This window comes from Ciconia boyciana, chromosome 3 (assembly GCF_034638445.1).
Source record: "Ciconia boyciana chromosome 3, ASM3463844v1, whole genome shotgun sequence".
Taxonomy (NCBI): domain Eukaryota; kingdom Metazoa; phylum Chordata; class Aves; order Ciconiiformes; family Ciconiidae; genus Ciconia; species Ciconia boyciana.
This window is the reverse complement of record NC_132936.1, coordinates 84,974,752-84,992,772: the sequence shown is the minus strand read 5'-3', so window position 1 is coordinate 84,992,772 and position 18,021 is coordinate 84,974,752. Positions and strand designations below refer to the sequence as shown.

Genomic DNA, 18,021 nt, shown 5'->3' with positions numbered 1-18,021 from the left:
GCTTAAGGTTTTTCTCCCAAATTTTTCCTGAAGTAGTGAAGGTGTTGGACCTCTTACGTTTTTAATAGCTGGCTCCCATATTTGTGGCTTCTGTCATCAGTTCATAACTTAATCGGGTAAAAAAAAATTGTATCTATTAAGATGGTTTCATGCTTCTAGTTTTAAAAAAGAAAACACATGGAGTACCGTAAATTGCATAGTTATTTTAGCAGATGTCTATAATGTGTCTGAAGAGGTTAAACTGTATAAGCATGACTCCTTAGTGGAAGACAGGACAGCTTTCTCTAATATCATTGGGCCTTATTTACCAGTTCCTTGAATTAATATATACTACTGGCAAATTACTCATTTGAAGGGGAGGGGAGAAGGAAGAGGGCACACCTGGAAGATCAGTGGTTCAAAATAATTGTAACAGCTTTGGATCACATAAGAATATATTGTTTTATTCAAGAACACCATCAAAATACTGACTCTCTGAGGAGAATGGCATCATCTGGTTTTTTTATGCCAGCTTGATCCACAAATCAACATTTAAAAGAATGTCTTTTCCCCCAATCCCTCCAAACCATAAAATGTCTTTGTCATTATTATATTTTTTGCTGCTTTGACCTTTGAGGTGGTTTATATAATCTGCTATCGATAGTTGAGTTTCATGCTCAAACATCTTGCCTCAAACTCTACACAAAAATATCTGAAAATCCTTGGACATTTTTCTAAAAATAAATACGTATTATATCATGAAGTATAGCATGATTTAAAAAAAAATGCCCTCCAAAATGTGGCTTTGTCTCACAGTAAGGTATCCTGTAGGCTGAAGCAATGAGTTTTTATTTTCGTCAAACTGCCTGATTTGATTCCCACTAACTTGAATGAGAACAAGACCAGGCCTGTTACCCTCCTAGCGTTGTACTCTTCTCTCCCTCAGTTTTATTTCATATGCCACTAAGCTTGTCACTTTTTATTTCAGGCCCAGAAAATAATGCATGCTCACTGCTAGCGGTGTGAGTTGGTGCTGTCATCTCACGGAATTACAACTTCAGAACAGAAGCTGGGTTCAAGGAGTTTTTGACATATTATTAGCAATTCTTTCTTCATATCCTAGTGCTTGCTGCTCTGATGAAATACAACTTCCCAATGGTGGATTAATGGTAAATTATCATGTATCAGTAGCACTTGTGGGGCCGGCTGTTTTGCATTCCTCAGATTAATCTCCTTGATTTACCTTGAATATAAAATGTTATCATTTGAATACTGAAAACTATTTTCCTCCTCTCGATTGCGTACCAAATTCCCCTCCTTTGCTTCCTACACCATGTATTAAATTAGTAGCAGGGTGCTTGGCTGGTGCTAACAGGCAAGATTTTTAAGCTAGCCACTACAAAATTATGGTCAAAGGAGGGGAAAAAAATGGAAGGAACTTTAAATTAAGCTATTCTAGGCCACACCATAGATTCAAATAAATACAAACTTTGCTGTCAGTGACACAAAGGTAAATACAGGAGGTGTTGCCAACTGATTCGGAAGGACATTGTAACAAAGCATTTTTGCAGTGACTTACAATAGGATCAGCTCCAGCAGAAGGAAAGAACACTGTAAGAACAGTGGTCTGTAAAGGTGCTTATTAAAGCCTGGAACTCTAATATAGCAGTCATTTATCCAGTTGGATTTCTGGTATCAAAGGAATAACAAAAGATGTACTTTGGGAGGAGCTGATTATATACTTTTCCTATCTCCTCAGTGTATAGGGGTAAAAATCTGTATACATAATTGTCCTAGAAAATGCCATCGTTATGGCTCTCCTTTGGGTCTGCATCAGAATATGGATTTGTTTCTTCAAGGAGACTAAAGAAAACTTGGGGGAGGAGTGGTTCCTAAGAAATAGAGGTTTCTTGTACTGAAAACTAATAATACTTAGTCATTAGACTGACTTAAATAGCACTGAAATGTGTGAAAAATAGTGGGAAAAACTACCAGAATAAGTGCTATATAAAATGTTACAGGCACCTGCATATTTAATCTTTAGGGAGAATGATATTTGGAATAAGTATTGTACATTTGCATCTAATTGAATTCAGCTTTATAGCACTATTAAATTAAGTACAGCCATAAATACCAGAACTGGTATGGAAACAACTTTTCTGTCTGTTAGAGGAAGATGTATGTCTGAGTTTGTCAAGTACATTTACACCATTCACACTTGTGAACAAACAAAACGAGTAGCTTTACTCTAAAATAGAGTCTTTTCTTTCCCAAATTCCTATTACAAGTAGAAATTGCACAGGATCGTCTATTACTGCCACCTACTGATAACGTGATAAACAGCCGATTGAAACAGAAAAAAATGTCGTCAACCAGAAATGACCTCAAAGGGGGATTTTAAATTAATACACATACTCTCAGAAAGAGAGAGCCAGCACTTCTGTTTTCATGGTCTGCATTGTGTAAGGTATCGCCTGTCACTGTGGTACTGCTGGGGTGTGATTCAACCTCACGCTTCAGTTCCAGACTTCTCAGTTTAGGAAAAGACGAAAGTCAAATACATGATTTGGTTAAATAGGTCAGGTGTCTAGGTAAAAGCCACTTTAAAAGTTGTGGAAATCTTTGGGAGTATCAGTTGGAGTTGCTGTGTACTCCCTTCTTGAATTTCACTTTCCAGTTTCACGTGTAACTCGGATGCCTGTTCGTCATTGCTGGCGGGCCACCAGTTGTGCCACCACGCACGCTTTTGCCTTTTGCTCCCTTGAGCAGGCGACGTGACTGCCAAGGGCAGCCAGGCCTGGCTCTAGGGTGAGGGGCACTAACACTCTCTCCTCTTTGCCTTCCTCTTTGTAGAACTGTGCAACAGCTTTCACGTGACTGACTGCTGCACTATTCCTTCACATTCAAACTTTGCTCCTGGCTGCTGGGTTTTTTATTGCAGGGTGGGGTTTTTTTCCAATTATTGGAGTCTAGGCCAAATACTTCCTTGTATGCCACAGCATAGGTGTACAGCCAGAACAGAGCTTAGGCCACTGCTTACGCTTAGAATAGCATTTTACGGAAAATGCACTAGGCAGGGTGTAAGGCCGTGTTTCAAAAGCCCACCCATTCCACAAAATCTATTTGTTGCAAAGTCTCTCACTGTACCACATCCTGTTGTGCCTTTGAACTTTAGGCTGCATACTTGAGCCCTGTGTTCTTTGTATAGCATGCTCTAAAGAGATGCGCAATTTTTTTCAGTGAAAGGAAGGAATGAGCCAAACTTTATAGAAAAGAACCCTTGTGACTTTCTAAAAACCTTTCAAGTAGCAGTGACTTTAAAGATCTTTACAGTGTAACAGCATCTCCCTGGCAAGTGCGGCTCACACAACTTTTGGCTGTAAAATTATCCTTAACTTTCTTGTTGCAAAGGCTGTTCGCTACCATGGTTCTTGTACTGCTTCTTGTCGGAGAGGTTTCCCCCCGGAGACCACACCAGCTTTTATCATACTCATCAGAACACAACACACAGATTTCCAATATATATATCTGTAGTGCTGATATATGAATATGTTAATCATATCCTTAAAAGATCAAGTGAAAAAACTTCAGATGCTAAGATCCTCATGAAAAAATATCTAACAGAAACTTTGAGAATATAAGGAATGTCATAAATAATAGTCTCTCTGAGGCCTCTTCTTCTTTCTCAGACAGCACACGCATGTTTTGTTCTGGGAGTTTGCTTCAGACTCTGGAAAATAACCATAGAGAGCAACTATGAAATGTCTATTCATGAGAAATTAGAAGGCTGTAAAAGTGATTATATTTCTTTACAGTTCTGCCCATACCAGCTAAACAAATACTTGCAACAGGGTTGTGAACACTTTGGAGGATATTGAAACAGAATCTGAATAAATGCAAAAAATACATGAAAAGATCATTAAAGAAGCTAAGTTGAGCACTCATTTAAGAAATGTCAGAGTTAAATTTGCTTATGCATCTTCCATTTGCCTCTCTCATTTGTATGCACTACTATTCCAGACTGCCACTGCAGGAATTCCCACAAGGCACAGTATAGGCAATGCTCAGTTAATGAGCAGTTACTTGATACTATTTTGGTGTCTTTATTCATTGTGTAGCCCCGGGCCTGATTTACTCACAAATTTCTGCTTTCAATGTAGAACTATTCCCTGATGAGCTTCTCTGTGGTGCTCATCACGGATTGCTTCACAAAGTATCTCCACAGTATCCTGGAGGAATGCGAGGGTGGAACTATTCCCATCTTACAGTGGGAAGCTGAGGCAGAACCTGATCAGAACGGGTGAGATGATTGTCAGTACCTGCCTCTTCAGAGTACTTAGCTCTTTCAACATCCCAAACAGTGTTCCCATTTGCTCAAGCTTCAGCTACGAATCCTCAACTCTACAAACTGGAGTGACTTTTGCAAGTCAAACGCCCAGAAACTAAGGGAAAAAAGCAACGTGAAATGTTTAGTTTCATGATTTTCCTGGTATCACACAGAGGCAATGACAGAACTCGGTTCTTCCGAGCAGCAATGACCCTTGGCCTTGTAACACTATTTCGTGGTCCCACCTCATTCACCTCGCCTCTTCTGCAACAAATGAAGCAGCCATCTGGTGCATTCTCCAGCAGAGCACATCCATCCTAAAGCACCATGAGAGGAAAATAGCACCAAGTCATGTAATTTTTTTTTAATGAAACATAGCCTGAATATTATCTACCCAATGATAGATTATAATGAAATGATAAATAATATGTGGCCAGTCTGCTTTGTAATCTCCCCAACAGCTTAACTCTCTACCAGGCATGTGATTAAAAAGCGTATTTGCTGTCGTAGGTCTCAGCAGGACTTCCTATAAACCTTATTCTCTTCTGTACCCACATCCTGAAGTCTTTGCGCCACTTGTTAAAAATAGATATATATTAGCTGCACATGAAGTAGCTAACCCCACCAGCTGGCTGTTGCCTGATTATTGGATATTTGGTATTCCACATCTCTGCAAGACATTCCCCTGTTCGCTCTCTGAGATGTGCCTGTCAAGATTTAGCTGCTACCATATAGGCGGTTTTGAGTCCATTTCTATTTTTTATTGTCATGAAAATGACAAGGAGTCATCTAAGACTGTGAAATTTATTATTGCTGTATTGGTATGTTTGGATAACTGTGATGTCCTGCAAGCCAATTTTGTATGGTAGTTATCAACTCTTGTGCAGGTTAGGCTGGACCTGATTAAAAAAAAAATCCAACTGAACAACACCTTTTTTCCAGAAGGTGACAAGGATATTCTAATTCACCCCTCTCTAGAATAAGGGATGGTGACTTGGTCATCCACCAGGATGCTCAAGTGACCACTTTGTGAGAGGACATGAAACTTGAAGCTCCACCTTTCTGTAAATGAAAGTGAGTTGAGGGAAGTTGGGTTATCTTTGTCTGAATATGATGTCAGAGCTGTTTTGGTTGCTAGGTTCTTGCAACGCCAGTGAAAGCAAGACCCTACGGAATATTCTTGGACCTCAGAGAAGTCAGTCTAAACTGTGGCTTCTGCCACAAATCAGAGCCATGTGCCAAAACTGTTAAAACTTCTGCACAGAAAATGTGAGGGAAGAAGAGCAAGTTACAACACTCTTTTGCTGACCCAATTCAGCAAAAGTTAAAGCCACTGCTCCAAATGGACATAAGGATGCAAAAACTTCATTTTAAAAAAAATGGTCAGCAAAATAATAGACAAATAACTTTAGACAAAACAATAACATTTTTTTGTTGATGTTCTTAGTTAACTTCCTTAACTGGAAGTTAATTTGGAAAAATTAACTGGAAAAACTATGGAGAAGATTATACTGGCTACTACTGAAAGGCATTTAAAGAATAATGCAATCATCAGGCACAGTCAACGTGGGTTCACAAAAGGAAAGTCCTGTTTAACTAATTTGATACCCTTCTATGATAAGGTCACCTGCCTAGTGGATGAAGGGAAGGTGGTGGACGTAGTTTTTCTGGATTTTAGTAAGGATTTTGGTACTATCCCTCACAGCATCCTTCTGGACAAGCTGTCCAACTGTGGAATTAGCGGGTTCACGGTGCGCTGGGTGAAGAAGTGGCTGAAGGGCAGAGCTCAAAGGGTTGTAGTGAATGGGGCTACATCTGGCTGGCGACCAGTCACCAACGGTGTTCCTCGGGGCTCAATTCTAGGGCCAGTTCTGTTCAATACATTTATCAACAATCAACAATCTGTTCAATACATTTATCAACAATCTGAATGCACCATTAGCAAGTTTGCTGATGATACCAAACTGGGAGGTGCTGTTGACTCCCTTGAGGGACAAGAGGCCTTGCAGGGGGATCTAGATAGATTGGAGCATTGGGCTATGATTAATGGGAAGAAATTTAACAAGTTCTAATTCCAGATTCTGCACCTGGGATGGAGTAACACTGGGCACAATTATAAATTGGGAGAGGAGTGGCTGGAGAGCAGCCCTGCAGAAAGAGATCTGGGGGTGCTGGTCGACAGCAGGCTCACCATGAGCCAGCAGTGTGCCCTGGCAGCCAAGGGGGGAACCGCATCCTGGGGTGCATCAAACACGGCATAACCAGACGGTCAAAAGAAGTGATTGTCCCGCTGTATTCAGCGTTGGTGCAGCCTCACCTTGAGTGCTGTGTGCAGTTCTGGGCCCCGCAATTTAAGAAGGATGTGAAGGTCCTTGACTGCATCCAGAGGAGGGCAACAAAGCTGGTGAAAGGTCTGGAAGGAATGTCCTATGAGCAGCGGCTAAGGACTTTGGGCCTGTCTAGTTTGGAGAGGAGGAGGCTGAGGGGAGACCTCATTGCTCTCTACAGCTTCCTGAGGAGGGGACGTGGAGAGGGAGGTGCTGATCTCTTCTCCCTCATACCCAGCGATAGGACGCATGGGAATGGTTCAAAGCTGCGCCAGGGGAGGTTTAGACTGGGCATTAGGAAGCATTTCTTTACTGAGAGAGTGGTCAAACACTGGAACAGGCTTCCTAGAGAGGTGGTCGATGCCCCAATCCTGTCAGTGTTTAAGAAGCATTTGGACAACGCCCTTAATAACATGCTTTAACTTTTGGTCAGCCCTGAATTGGTCAGGCAGTTGGACTAGATGATTGTTGTAGGCCCCTTCCAACTGAAATAGTCTATTCTATTCTATTCTATTCTATTCTATTCTATTCTAACTTTTCAGAAATTATTGAATTATTTTCGCTGGAGCTTACTGAACATTGCAGTGTGAAAAAGGTCATTGTCACTGCAACCCTCAGCCCAAGAACTAAAGTGTGGAATAGCTTCAAGAAAGTCCATTCTTCAACTGGGAAGCACTGGGCAGCCTTAACAAAAAAAAATTCCATGCAACTTATGACACCCCATAGTTCTCTAGGTTCAGAGCTTCTTACAGATCCCAGCTGCAGGCTATTTTATGATCAACTGGTATGAAAGGGTTGCAAGATTAAGTTCCATTGCAACCATGCCCTGAAGCATTTAACCACTATGATGGAAAGAGGCAAATCAATGTGGTTTCTCTAAAGGAAATACTGCCTCCTTGACCTTTTTAGTTCCTTGAATCTCTTAATAAAGGAGAACCTGGAGTAGAATTGGTAGTCATACCGTATCTGGATTTTTTTCAAGTGACTGGCAAATCTCCCTTAAGAGACCATTAAGGAAGATAGCCATGGGCAAAATCTTGTTAGATTCTTGCCTCCATTCAGTGTACAAATGAGCACAGCCCTCACGCCACACTGACTGCATACTGTGTGCTGCCCAAAGCTTTCTAATAGCGTCTCTCTTCATGCCTGTCCATCACGGTCCTTAGAGCTACCTGGTCACATACCATAGACTTTTCTTTGCTGCTGCTAATGATATGAGCTGGCAGGCCCGTCAGCAAGACAGCCTGTGTTCCAGTGATCAGTTTTCGCAGGATTCCTTTGTCTGTCCTCAGGAGACCCCAGCGACACTGACGGCATTAATAGCCCAAGCCGAGGAGTCTGGGAACTCCTCTGCATCTGCGCTTCATCCAGATGAGAAAGCCGAAAGGGGAGGCAGGGAGACATCTCTTCTGTTTGGGAAAATAAACAAAATCTATTTCTTCTAAAGATCCTAAGGAAGGTAAGGAAAGGATTGATAATTCCTCAATACAGACAGTGGATCTGTTTAGGTTATGAACACCGGAAAAAAAAAAAAAGACACACTCTTGGGATGCAAATTTACAACCCTTTAAACTCTAATAAAATCCTTCATACCCTGATCTGTAATCTCTTTTAAATTTTTTTCTTCAAATAACTGAAGGCACAATGATTTTGAGGAATGTAATATATCAGTATTACTGCAAGGTGTGGAGAAAGTTAAGCTCTGAATCCCCAAACCAGAATCTCTCACCAGTCCTTCCTCTGCTTTCAGATGGAGCACACACAGATCAATAAAACACACAACTCCCTGGGGATGAACTCTGCTAAAACAGATGCAGCTCTACCCTGCTTCTTGCTCCTGTCATCCGCTGCCAGTCTCCTACAAAAATCCCAGTCACCCACTCGGGGCAATAATCAGGCGAACAAACATTAAAAAACTGAATGCTACCGACTGGCTAGCTGTGGTACATAACCTCGGCTCTGGTATCCATCGAGGTGTGCGTCTCCTCCGTGTCAGACAGGAGATGCTTATCCAGAGACATTATGCAAATTTAACAGAAGCACCTTAAGTTTGCAAGCAGCCTGGGGACTAAAATGTCTGTCTCTTCTATCTCCAGCTCTTGTGCCCAACATGTTGTGCCTGTACTGTACTTTGTGTGCCCGAGGTACAACCTGAGTCTGTAATGTCAGAAGAGTAAATCTGCTCAGAAAGCGCAGAATGAAAATGGTGTATTTTTGGTAAATGATACCAAGAATTGGCATAACCCAAACCAAAATTTGCTGCCTTCCAGGAAAATAATTTGACATTATCTAGAAGTTATATTCCAGATATATTTGTCTTTTCACAGTATATATATATTCATGATTCTAAAATTTCTGGAAAAAAATCTCATCTTTATATGGGCCAAGACTTTTCAAAAAGTGCTCCTAAAACTCTGTGCCTCGAATCCATGTTTAGACACTCCAATATCAGCTTGCTTCCCCAACATATTAGTCCTCATAAAAGCCCTCAAGAAGGCAAATTGAAACTGCTTTGCTAATGGGAACTTCTGAAAACCAGGTTAATGGTTGGGTCTGACCACCTCACAATTTATACACAGGTGCACACGTTCAATGTTATACACAACATGAGAAGCACCACTGCTTGCATCTTCTACAGATGATGAAGTTGGGAGGCATAGGTTACATCTTTGGCTTTGAAAATCTTGCAGAGAATCTGATAGAAAATGGAGTAGGAAAGTCCAGTCTTCTACAACTACACTATATTTTTAATAATTTCCTGCATGACTAATAAAAAATGCATACATATTGTCCTTTTGACCAGGATACCCTGTTTCTGTAATGTGGAAGATAAAAGTAGGAACAGATTTCTCCTGTTTTGTACCTTATATATTCCTTTATATCTGAGCATAGTAAGTATACCACTGCATAGAAAGCACGATATCAAGGAATTGGGTCCTCTGGTTTGTATGCAAGGAAGTAATCACTCCCAGACATGTTTATAAGTAAGACACCCACCAGTTCACCTGGCCTGGGATAAGGCTTGGGGAGAGAACCTAACGTATTGACTACAAGGAATATAGGCAAATATAGAATAATATTAGCAGTTGGACCAGTTTTTATTTCTGCAGCTAAACCTGCTGAAAGGCAAGTCAAATGTAAATAGTGATTAATAACAATAGCATTTTTGTGTAAATACTTTTCCTAGCACTACTCCTTGCTGACAAGTACACACTCAATTGCATATTAAGTATGTTCAAGTATGCAAACAAACTAAAGTCCATGTATTTCCAAAACATTTTCTTTTTGCTGTTTAAACCCAATATATAAAGGTTAAAGTCATTGGTTTTCCTTCTAATATCTCACTCCAGTTGATGAAAAAATGAATCTTAATTAAGCTGTTTGAAAGGATTTTAAACATTTTCCAAACACTTTTCATGGCTTGGGGATTTTCAAAAGCAGATTTTAGTCTTCTTTTCCTAAAAACTTAATCCTTTCTTTTGATCAGGTTCCTTTACTAAATCCTTCCTTAGGTATCAGGTTCCTTTACTAAATTATGTGTTTCTGGTAGAATAGCATCAGCAAGCGTTCATTTAAGCCTTACGGCCACTACACATAAACTTCGAGTTTGTACTTTAACTTCTGAGAAGCCTCTGCTTATTTATCCACCTCACTTTTTTTTCAGGTAGATTCACCCTCCAGGAGTCCAGGAAACATTCCTCTCTGTTATCTGTGTTCAGAGGGACCAGAGACAAGTAACTTCTCAAGGTGTTGATAATCTTACGTGCTCCTCCACCCAATCCTATTTAAGGCCCTTCAGTCAGCGAGGCTTTCTGCAGAGGGCTGCCCTCTTGGCGGGTCAGTCCTTAGGTAAGGTGCGCAGCCGAGTTTGGGCTACTAACATTTCATAAAATACTTCTGCAAGAACAAGAATGCTACTGTCGATTCTTGGCCACGATCCAGTCACAGTTAAGGACACTTTGCCTAAAATCCCCGCTGGAATTTCAAATAACACGTCAAATGACACATTCCTTGCTGGAATAAAATACTCCAGAAAGAGCTTGTAATGCCGTTGCAGCTCTTTACCAAAGCGAAGCACCCTCTCCTCTTTATTGGATTAGTAAAGGATTGTTCTGGAAAGCTGTTTTGTTACTACACCATGACTTTTTAGAAGGGGCATTCAGCAGATAACCGTAGCGTTGCCCAGACACAGGCCAACCGGCAGAGCTTTTCCCCGCCGCTGCCGCCCGCCGCCGCCCCGCGCCTCAGCCCCCTGCCCCGGCTGGGCCATGCTGCACAGCAGCGGCAGCCGCGGGCACGGCCAGCCCGGCGGGAGGCGAGGCCGGCGGCTGGGGCCCGAGGGCAGCCCGGGCGGCCACAGGAGAAGCCCCATGGCTCCCCAGCGGGGAGCAATCCGTGAGGACAACGCGCTGCTACCGCCCCGGCGACTCTTCCCCCTCCCCCGACGTCTACGCTTCCCTGCCATGTAAAACGTGAGGTAAAGCCGTGCTTCCTCGGCATTTCCCCGCGGGGGAGGACGCCTGCTGGCGCTCCCCGCCGAGCAGCCCCCGCCGCCGCCGCCCCGCCGTGCGCGGCAGAGCCGGCCCTGCTCCCCTCAGCCTCCCAGGACCGCGCCGCCCCGCCCCGCGGCATTGTGGGGGCTGTAGGCGGCTGCCGCCGCCGCCCGCGCCGCCGCTGCCCGCCGGGGCTGGGGCGGGACTGCAGCTCCCGGCGGCCGCGGGGTAGCGCAGCCCGGCCCGGCCGAGCGGCGGCAGCGGCGCGGGGAGGAGCCGCGGGCGGCCGAGTCGGCCCGTCGCCCCGGCGCCGCTGGGAGAGGCCGGCGCGGAGGGGCAGGGGCTGGCTGCGGCGGCGGCCAATGCGAAACTGGCTGGTGCTGCTGTGCCCCTGTGCGGTCGGGGTCGCGCTGCACCTCTGGCTGCTGCTCAGCTGCCCCGGCGGCCCCGGGAGGCAGCCGGCAGGTAGGGAAGGGGCGGGCGGCGGCGGCTGCCCGGGGCACAGGCACCCCGGGCGGGCAGGGCTCCCCCATCCCCAGGAGCCTGGTGAGGAGAGGTCGGGGGCCGCGGGGCAGGGCGCTTGTGGGGCTGGGGGAACGGAGGTGCCTCGGGCCGCGGGTGGCTGGGGCAGTTGAGGGGGCCGGCAGGCGAGTGAGCCCCTCGGCGGCGGCCCCGGGGAACGGCCCGCGCGTGCCGCCGCGCGGGGAAGGGGTGTGCGTGTGTGTGTGTGGGGGGGCGAGGCTGTGGCCGTTAAACGGTCGGGGCCTCCCCCCGCTGCGTAACGCCGCGGCGGTGCCGGCGTTTCTGTGGTTGAGGGCAGCGCTTCTGCCGGCGGGTCTGGCTGGCGGGCTGGGAGGGAGCCCGCCGGGGGAAAGCGCCCGGAGTGCCTGCGTGGGATCATCGGGAGGTAACGACTCGTGTCGAGCTGCGGAGAGCAGCGCTGGGTCTGCGACTTAAACCGGAGGTACCGGCCGCGGTCGCAACTTTCCGTGGGGCAGCAGCCCCTTCTGAAAACCCCTGCGGCCACGGGTGCCCTCCCGCTCCCACTGAGGTGCATGGGGAAGAAATTCCCACCGATTTCACTTGTGTCGGGCCGTCCCCAGTCCCAGGAATAGCTCTTTGCACGGTGCCGTGTTTGCCTTAGCGGTCTTTAAAACTGCTATGGTGCAAAAAGCTATTCATAGGATCGGGTGTGATCTGACACAAGTGAAATCAGACCCCTAAGGGCCTACGTTGCGCTCTTCATAAAACGAGTTGTAGTTTTCAGGCTGCAAATCTGCATGCCTGGTAGAAAAAGGCATCTGTTGGAACAGAAACTTTTGTCAGCTACTCGTAGGTGCTGTTTGAGAATGCTAAGAAATACTCTACAGGACGTCTGAAAAAATGATAAAGAAAAAATGGTGGTTTTTTTTTTTTTACTTGAGATCCGCTTAGAGCTCTGTTTAGCAACCCAGTAGCCTGTTCACTAACGAAGCCGCACTTTGCAACTGGTGCCTGTTCCCTGTGCGGAGCGTACACAACTGTGAGTCGAGGAGAGTCTGCTGATTTCTGGTGGTAATTAATAATGCAGGTGTGAAAGGAGCAAAGCCAGTGCATTTGGGCAGTCTGAAGGCCGCAGAGTTGTACGGGTGTGGCTGTGGCTGTATTCTGGCCCTTGCATGTCAAATGAGCGGTGGTCGCACTTGCATTGTAGAAGAACGGGAGTTCTAGTTTTTAGCCTGAAGTGTGTTTGAATTGTCTGGTTGGTTTTGTTCCTCATCTTTCACGGTGCTGCTTTTGTAACTTCAGTGCGTTAATTTGGAGTTAGAAGTAGCAATGTGGAATCTCATGATGACCTTTTATGCAGAAATGTGTTTTCCACTAACAAACATTTCTAAAGAAAATCCGGAAGTTTCTCGGTTGGGGAGGGAGGGAAGAAGCTTTCCTCTTCAGAGATTCACTGTTTCAAGCAGTTATTATTGGAGTTTGTGTTTGTTACTGTGAAACTATGTTGCACTGGATAATGTTAGGATAACAAGGATTAAAAAAAAACAGTACTTTTTTAATACTGAAAGAGTAAGTGTACATTTTGTTTGTGCAAGGGTTATTTAGTTGTAACTATTGAGTGATGTATTCACACTGAGGAGAGAAAAACTGATGCCTTTTATAAAAAGAGAACTTCCATCATCCATAGGAAATGCTCAATACTGTATATGTGCTGTCTCTTTGTAGGCCTGATCCTTGCATGATGATTTAAGGAAGAGTCTGCCTCTTAGTCTTCAAAGTCCTGTGAAATGTACAAGCTGTAGGTATGGCTGCCTTGGCAGAAGAAAGAAGGATGAGCTAAGGGACCTCTTTTATCTCTGATGTCTTCTGTGTTATTTTTTTTTATTATTCAGAGTGTTTTAGGAACATTAATGAATTCGTATACAAGAGTAAGAAATGTCCCTATTTATTAAAAAGCTTTTTGAATCTGAAACTATTTAAGAGGATCTGGTACTGCCTGATAAAGCCAGTCTTGTTTCATGTGATTATTGAGTAATCCTTTTTTTTTTCTTTGTTTACTGCTCCAGCTGCTCTTTATTACCTACTACCTGGAATCACTGGTATGAATAAAAATTAAATCTGGTCATGGGACAGTGTTTTACAACAGGTGTGACATAAAAATGCATTATTTGTGTATTCTTTGGTATTTCTGTGTAGCATCTGTGTGTCTCAGCAGTTGCAAAATTAGCTACCAGTGGAGGTCAAAGGCAGAGTGAACAGCAATTCTATTTCTTGAGGAGTTTAATTCCCCTCTCAATAGTCATCGCGCACACGCAAATAAATGGAAATTTGTTAAAAAGTTGATAACCTCTTTTAGTCATTATTTACCTTGACATCACTGACTCGTTAACACAAGACTGGAATAGACATCTCTGGCCATCAATTCTGCTTACTTTTTCTAATAAGCAACTCCTGGTCTCTGTCTTAAAATGGGAGCTGGGCAGCCTACATTTATTTAGTGAAGGGTTGGAGTGGCTTTTTGTTTGTTCACGTGGATTCCTAGCAGTCTTAGGAAGAGGCTGTTCCAGAAGCTCGTTGTCCTGGTTAGAAATTTTTCCTCATTTCTGGCCTAAGCTTACTTGCAACTGGTTTATGCCCTTCTGTTCTTAAGCCTTTCAGTTAAAAGGGTCTTTCTTCTCCTTCAAGTACACCTCCATCATGTAACCATAGAGATCAAAGGTATCTATTTTAAACCTTTGTTTTCTTAAGCTGAGCAATTCAGGTACTTCTAATTTCTACTGGCAAAATAGGCTTTCCACTTCTGGAAAGCACTGCATTTTTGTTGTCTATAGGTCAGATGATTTTAAATGTAACCAGTGTTCCAGTCTTCACGCATTCCATCTACTTCTCTTTCTCTATTGGAAGTACCTCCTTTAATAAAACCTTCTTCTTAACTACCCCATGTGAAAGGCCTGTCGTCTGCCTGCATGCTTTGGCCCTCAGTTGTGTCCCTCCCTGTGCAGTATTCTGACTTTCTCTGTGTTCGTGATCACTTTCACCTCGGTGTCACAGAAGATAGAGTACCCTTCTTGTAGGCAGTACTCATTCATTGGAAAAAAAAAAATAACTAGGATCAGTTCCGAGACCAAAGGCACTGGCCTTTGCTTCGGTGTCCTGACTTTGATGGCTCCTTACTTTCTTTGTGTTCATCAGTTAATGGGACTGTAATTCATACTTCTGAGCAAGAATGGTGCAAGAATGTGCTTTTACGTTTAATGGAAGTCCTTGTCTAACTGGTTACAAACAAGTGCTATCCAAAGGAAGTTCGTGGGTAGGAAGCTTTAGTTAATTTTTGTAAAAATCTTAGATAAATTCTAATTATAAAATGACCTCAGAAACTTGAGAAAGAACAGACAGACCTGCTTTTAGCACTCCAGGTGGATTCATTGCTAATTGTGTATGTTAATTGATGGCACAAGTCTTATTGAGTAGGAAATTACTCATTGCAGGGCTTCAGTTACAGTGCCTAATCAGAAAGCTCCACACATTCAATGAATATGCTACTTCTTTGCTGATGCTAATGCCCTTTAAGACGTTATTCCTGTTACATTTCTGGGGGTGTGTGGCAGCTAAGAATTGGCCCTTTTGGTTTTGTTAAAGTCAATCTTTTACTAGTGAATAATTATGCAACAGATTAAAAACCACCATTTTCTAGAAACTGCTTGCATGCCATCTGTTGTCCTGTGGTTCAGCATGTACTTCTTCAGGCACTGGCCTGAAGAACTGAATACAAGGTTGGTTAGGCTGGCATTTGGTGATCTGCTTTGCAGAATTAGGGCTGTCCCCCTCACAGACTAGCCTGTGTACATGACAGGTGAGAGGGAAGGAGGGAGAGCTTAACCTGCTTTTGGCTTTTCAGTACTGAAATTACAAAATGTAGAATCAACCTCTGAGGTTATGAGGGATGCAGTGCTCTGTAAGGAGAAATTCTGGCAAAATGTGATACTTCCTTAAGAAAAGATGTTGTTTGAAATCTGTTAAGCCTGTCTGTCAGGGAGTAGTATGTTGCTTGGTCACAAAGTTATTTCATCTAATAGGCTGAGGGCCTTGAAAATGGAAACCTTCCATCAACAGGTCAGGTTTGGCATTGGCAGTAGCTGTGCAGTTCTGTGTAAAGTGCCAGTTTTTCCCCAGCTTTGATCTATGAGATTTTTTACTATAAGATTGTTTTCCAGGGATGGGCCATCCCCAGTAAAAACAAGCCCCTCACCTTTGATGGGCATGAAATAATTGACAAAGAATCCACAACAAAGCTGACTGTTTTCCAACTGAATTGGGATTTTTTTAGTTTGCAGTTATTCTGTGGACTGATGTCTGAGACATTGCAAACTACTAACGACCAGCACTGGAGTTGCATTTTTGTGTTTTGGCATTGGAGCAGGGGGCAAAGAGTGCCAGTTCTGCCAGAGTTGAGAGCATGGTTTGTGGCTGAAGGAAGCTCTTCACCGGTTCTCTTCTAAATTGCCAACTGAGTAGAACAGCCAGAAGGGAGCAAGTAGCCTTCCTTGGGAGCTTTTGTTCCATGGCATTAGGGATTGGTAACTACTTTTCAAAGGATAAAGTTGCTGTGCTTCCCCTCCCAAAAAAGGGTATCAGTTTCAGTGTTGCAAAAAGGATTTGCTTTATTCCTTTTGTGTTTACGCTTCCGATGCTTTGGCCATTGTTCCCCGATTTGTCTAGAAGCGTGCAAGTGCTGTATCATTAATGGTGCTTAGAGCATCATCATCCCACCAGTATTACTACTGTCACTTTGCAACTCAGAAGGACCCTGCTGTTCTATTTCTTTAAGGGAATGCTGCTGATATAAAAAAAAAATAAAAATCTGCCTACAGAGGTTTTCCTCTTTGAATCTGTAAAGCTTGTTTAAAAGCTTGTCTAAAGACTTGTCTGTCTCAAGGAGCACTGTGCTCCTGCAGCAACCAGGGGTGCACATCTTGGTGATTTTTAGCTCTGGTATAAAGTAGGTACTGCAGGGGGGGTCATGTAGCTTTGCTTGCAGAGAAACCTGTAATGCAGATGAGCTATAGCAGATTACTTTAAGCGAAGAAGATTAGAGAGGGGGAAAGAGCTGCTTGTGCTCTTTGGTTTGTTCTTTTTTCTGCATGTGTCAGCATTCTGTGAATACAAACCTTCTTTATATTCAGTTAATTCCTTCCTCCGTGTTTGTTTGGATCTTTCACAAAGTAGCACAGAAGAAAAAGGCATTTAAAAACAGGAATATGGTTGCAAAGTCACAAGAATAGGTAGAGATAACAACCTGGAATGTGTGTGGGTTTTTTTTGGGGAAAGAGGGGTGTTCCTTTTTAGTTTTATCATACGAAGTGGATTAGTTGAGAATATTCTTAATAATTTCTGCCTGGCCTACTTAGTTCCATTAATCGATTTAAAAAAAAAGCAGCTGCATGGGTAGCAGAAGACACAAAGCTCAGCCTTCTGTGGAGCTCACTTATTCTAGCGGTCTCCAGTGGAGGTCCTCTGGTGCCTGATAGTGCAGGTAAGCCTACACTGCTGTGTTTCTCAGTGCGGGCACTAACAAGGAGTCTTTTCTCTGTGCAGTTCCATGAAACGTAGGAACTTAATCACTTTGGGGACTACACACTATGTCAAACTTGTCTGAAAATGACTGGCAAATTTAGTAGTTGGTACGGGACTCATCAATAGAGATATGTGCAGCAAGATCATATTTACCTTGTTTATTGACAAAATCAAGCTAAGTGATCTCTCAATCGTTTCATCTCCTTATAATGACAGTAAATATAATTAACAGTTTAACTTGACATTTTACTTGAGAATCAGTCTCACAGGAAGAAGAGATGCATGTTAATCTTTGTAGTTTGGGATTTTGAAAAACTTCAAGAACTGTTGACTGCTGCTGAGGTGGTTAAAATCTGACCAGGGCCAGCAGACTGCCTGTCAGCAGTGACCTCTTTCCATGGGCAACTCAGCAGGAGACACACCTCTGTGTCTAGCCTTGTCTTCTAAGGGCACAACTTTGTGCTCTATATACACACTTGTTTATCTCTTCCTGTGTGTCTCAGTCAAGCTTGACAGGCAGGTGGAGGTCCCAAAGACCAGCGTTTTCACCAAGTTTCATGAAAGTTGGTGACCAAGAATCCCGTGAAAGCTTACTGCAGCTCCTATTGAGGTGAAAAACCATGCTAATAGAAATACGTGTATGGTCGGACATCAGAGAATTATGTGGGAGCCTGTCCTTACAAATAACCCAGCCCAAGAAGGCTTCAGTAGGAGCTTGTTATTAACCATGTGACACAAGACTCTGGCAGGCCGGACTTCAGCAGTCTTAGAGCTGACAGAAGTACTCCTTACAGTTGCTGTACAGAATTAAATACATCTCAGCAGCTCAGAGAGG

At 43.6% G+C, this 18,021-nt stretch overlaps 1 protein-coding gene across 6 annotated transcripts in view; it reads left to right on the top strand.

Moving 5' to 3' along the window:
* The first annotated feature begins 11,334 nt into the window (after window positions 1-11,334).
* The window catches only part of B3GALNT2 (beta-1,3-N-acetylgalactosaminyltransferase 2), a 29,237-nt gene continuing 22,550 nt past the window's right edge, over window positions 11,335-18,021 (top strand). For 2 of the 6 annotated variants that reach the window (XM_072856388.1, XM_072856387.1), the window contains exon 1: window positions 11,338-11,672. In XM_072856388.1, the coding sequence (XP_072712489.1) occupies window positions 11,489-11,672 (184 nt within the window). In that variant the 5' untranslated portion in view covers window positions 11,338-11,488. Of the gene's footprint in view, window positions 11,673-18,021 lie in introns of all 6 variants that reach the window. The other 4 variants (XM_072856391.1, XM_072856390.1, XM_072856392.1 and 1 more) reach the window with 3 other exon arrangements.